The 3,467-nt window shown below is 34.1% G+C and overlaps 1 protein-coding gene across 1 annotated transcript; it reads right to left on the reverse strand.

Annotated features, from left to right (window-relative positions):
- Nucleotides 1-554: 554 nt before the first annotated feature.
- On the reverse strand, nucleotides 555-3,052 carry LOC116587209 (centromere protein U-like). The gene is given in 3 exon segments (XM_032337919.1): nucleotides 555-968; nucleotides 970-1,240; nucleotides 2,955-3,052. Coding segments are annotated over 3 exon segments (705 nt in total). The 3' UTR covers nucleotides 555-632.
- Between the last annotated feature and the right edge of the window lie 415 nt (nucleotides 3,053-3,467).

The raw sequence follows: 3,467 nt of genomic DNA on the forward strand, positions 1-3,467 counted from the left end.
CAACCCTCCCACTGGCCAAAATCAGATGACTCTCTCTATATATAATGTCTAGAAAGTACAGATGAATAAGAAAGAGAGAGATTAAAAGGCTGCTTTGAGTGTATATGTCTGTGTGCACTTGTGTGTATGCACACACTTGAATGTATGAACACTGTTATAGACTTGTAATATAGTCAGAATCTACCTCTTTAGGGAAATCTTCTGGGGCACCTGGGTGGTTCAGTTAGTTAAGCGTCTGCCTTTGGCTCAGGTGATAATTCCAGGGTCCTGGGATTGAGTCCTGTATCAGGCTCCTGCTCAGTGGGGAGTCTGCTTCTCCTTCTATCCCTATCCCCTGGTTGTGGTTGATAGATAGATATCCATAGATTGATAGATTGATAGATATAGATTGATAGATATAGTTGATAGATAGCTATAACTATATAGTTGATAGATATCTATAGATAGATAGATAAATCCAAAAGTTTCTTAAATTTCTTCCTTTTTAAAAGATTTTATTTAATTATTTAAGATATATATGTGTGAAGCTTATGTGATTTTATTTTTTTTTTTCACTTCCCAAAGAATTTTTATTTACAAAAGTATAGTATCAGAAGGGAACAGGCAAGCGCAGGGGACTAGTCTTTACAGAGTCACATTTCAGTAGATTGGTCACCTTTCTGGTCAAGGAGCTTCTCTAATTGATGGTAGATATTTTGTAGGTAGTTTTCAGCTCCCAAAAGGGTTCTCGCTTTGACTAACAGAGCTGGAAGGCTGGATGAATCATACGTTTCTTTTACGTGAGGTTCTTTTTCTCGAATATCTGAGTAATCTTGATGAAGCTGTCTTAGGTTAGATAAGAAACATGCTGCATTCCTCAGGGAAGATTTTCTCTCCTTAAGTTTGTCATATTTGACTTGTAGTTGTTTCAACTGTGGTTCTAACCAAAGCAGTTCATCCTGGAGTTCAAGCAAATGCTGCCTTTTCTTTTTCAATATCTGAAATAATCTTCGTGTTCTTCCTTTTCAGAGTTTTTGACATCTGGACTTCTTTAAGCGTTTTGATGAGTTCTTCTTTCATATTAGAATGAAATTTTTTGATGGCTTCCTTAAAAATTTTAGATTCTACTTTTTGTTCATATTCCAGGATGGTCTTCTCAAAGGCAGACAAAACAACGTCTAACTCTGAGATATCACTGGATTTCTTTCCTTTCAGATACCAAATAGGTTCAGAGTCAGAATGATGTGAGTCTTTGGCTTCACTTTTTGATTTATATATATTTAGATTTATATATATATATATATATTTAGATTTATATATATATATATATATATATCAAATAATTAAATAAAATCTTTTAAAAAAGAAGAAATTTAAGAAACCTTTTGGATTTTTGCCTACCCTTGAAACACTCAGGACAGCAGAGAGCATGGTGTTAGGCCATAATAACAATAAGCTCTAATAAAAGCATAGCTATTTCAACTTTATACATAACCCCTGCCAGAGACAACAGTCTCTTCAAGCTTATGTGATAGTCCAGTGCTTTCTGGACATTGTACATTCCTTTTTTTCTTACTATACAGTTCCATTATTATACAATTATATAATATACAATTATATATTGTTTATATATACACGATGTATAATATACAATTATACATTGTACATTCCTATTTTTCTTACTATACAGTTCCATCTTATTATTTTGTTTTCTCTGGGCCAGAAACATTTAATGGACTACTGGAGACTTCTTTTTTTCACTTTCACTTCTTCTTCTTTTTTTTAATCATAACTTAAATTCTAGGTTTCCTACAATTCTAATGTCTGTGCTTTTCAGGACAAACTGTCAGGGTTTTCTTCTCCAGGTGAAAAGCATATCTTTCTTTTACCTTTGCACATGAAGAGATTTGCCAAAGCTATTCTCTAGACAGAAAAATTTGAAGTCATGTGCAATCTGTTTCAAGGGACATATTCTATATTTTGTTAGCAGAATGACCTTTTTTCCTGCAGAAAAAAAAACTGAATCCAAAGATATTCTGGCTTCATTCAAAGCATTTGCAAAAGGGAGACATTTATTATAGTTCTGTAGTTCTGCAGTATTGAGCAAAGTGCTTTAGTGTTCATATGCTTGTGGGTATAGTCCTATGAGCTCTTAGAGGAAACTAAGTATAAAAATACCAGTAACATGAAAGTGCATGGTAACATTAGCAGTCCCCAAAGTAAGGTTAAATTTGCAAAGTATACAAATGAGGATGGCGATCACTGGTTGTACCAGGAGTTACTGAATCTTAGTGGAAGATAGCTAACTTGTGATAAAATGAATGTTCTAAATATGGATTTTTCCTATATTTTAAAAATGCCTTTCTTACTGAAAGAGCAAGCAAAACCATTTCACTCATATCGCAAACATTTTTTTGGAAAAGTACTTTATGCCAGATCGGAAACTTCAGCGTGGAAACAAAAACTCTGTGAAAGGATCAAGTAGAAATTATAGAACTATAAACTACAGTATCAGAAGAGAAGAATTCCTTCAATGTTTTTAACTACAAGACTACACAGATGAAGAAAGAATCAGTGAATTTGAAGACAGGGCAATAGAATGATCCAAACTAACCACAAAGAGGAAAAAAAATGAAAAAATAACCCCACCACCGAATAGAATGTTCTACATATGTGAAACCCTACCAAAAGGTGTCACAGAAAGATAAGAAAGAGAAATACGAGGCAGAAGAAATACTTGTAGATATAATGGCTAAAAATTGTCCAAAGTTGATGGAAGACATTGACCCACAAATCAAAGAGTCTCTCAGAACCCTTCAATAATTCCCTATTACCTCTAGAATAAATCCCAAGTTAATAGAGTAAAAAAGTACATATGATCTGGCTTCTGCCTCCTTTTTCAAACTTCTTTTTCTGCAGATTTTTTTTTTTTTGACTGTATTACTTCAGGTAATCTTTTAATTCTTCTTCCATACTTTCTCCTTGCTGGGACCTCTGGATATTCAGATTTTAGTTCACATGTCAACTTCTCAGAGAGATCTTGTCTATTGCCTCCATAGTTGTCCAAGCCCATCCCCTATTCTCACCTTCCTATTAGTGTCTAATTATTTTAGGGTTGTGCTAAAGCAAATACAATTATTTGAACTTGTTTTAATTTTTTTCTGACTTCATTATTTTATTTCTTACACTAGAATGTAAGCATTCTGAAAGCAGGAAGTATGTATTTCTCATCCAAGAGCATAATCTCGTTCTTTTGAGAGGTATCTGGTACATAATGGGAGTTAAACATATATATACACACTGTACATAAAATGTGTGTGTGGGGGGTGGGTGTGGGTGCATGTATGTGTAAAAGAAACACTGATGCCTTCAGGAATGATTGGGCTCTGCCAAGACTCTGAGTAGCTCAGCTTACATTTACTGATGCAGTTCACTCTTCCATCTCATCTTCACTTCCTCCTTCTGCTTCTCATGTTAATGGAGTAAAA

This window comes from Mustela erminea, chromosome 3, assembly GCF_009829155.1.
Source record: "Mustela erminea isolate mMusErm1 chromosome 3, mMusErm1.Pri, whole genome shotgun sequence".
NCBI classification, from domain to species: Eukaryota; Metazoa; Chordata; class Mammalia; order Carnivora; family Mustelidae; genus Mustela; species Mustela erminea.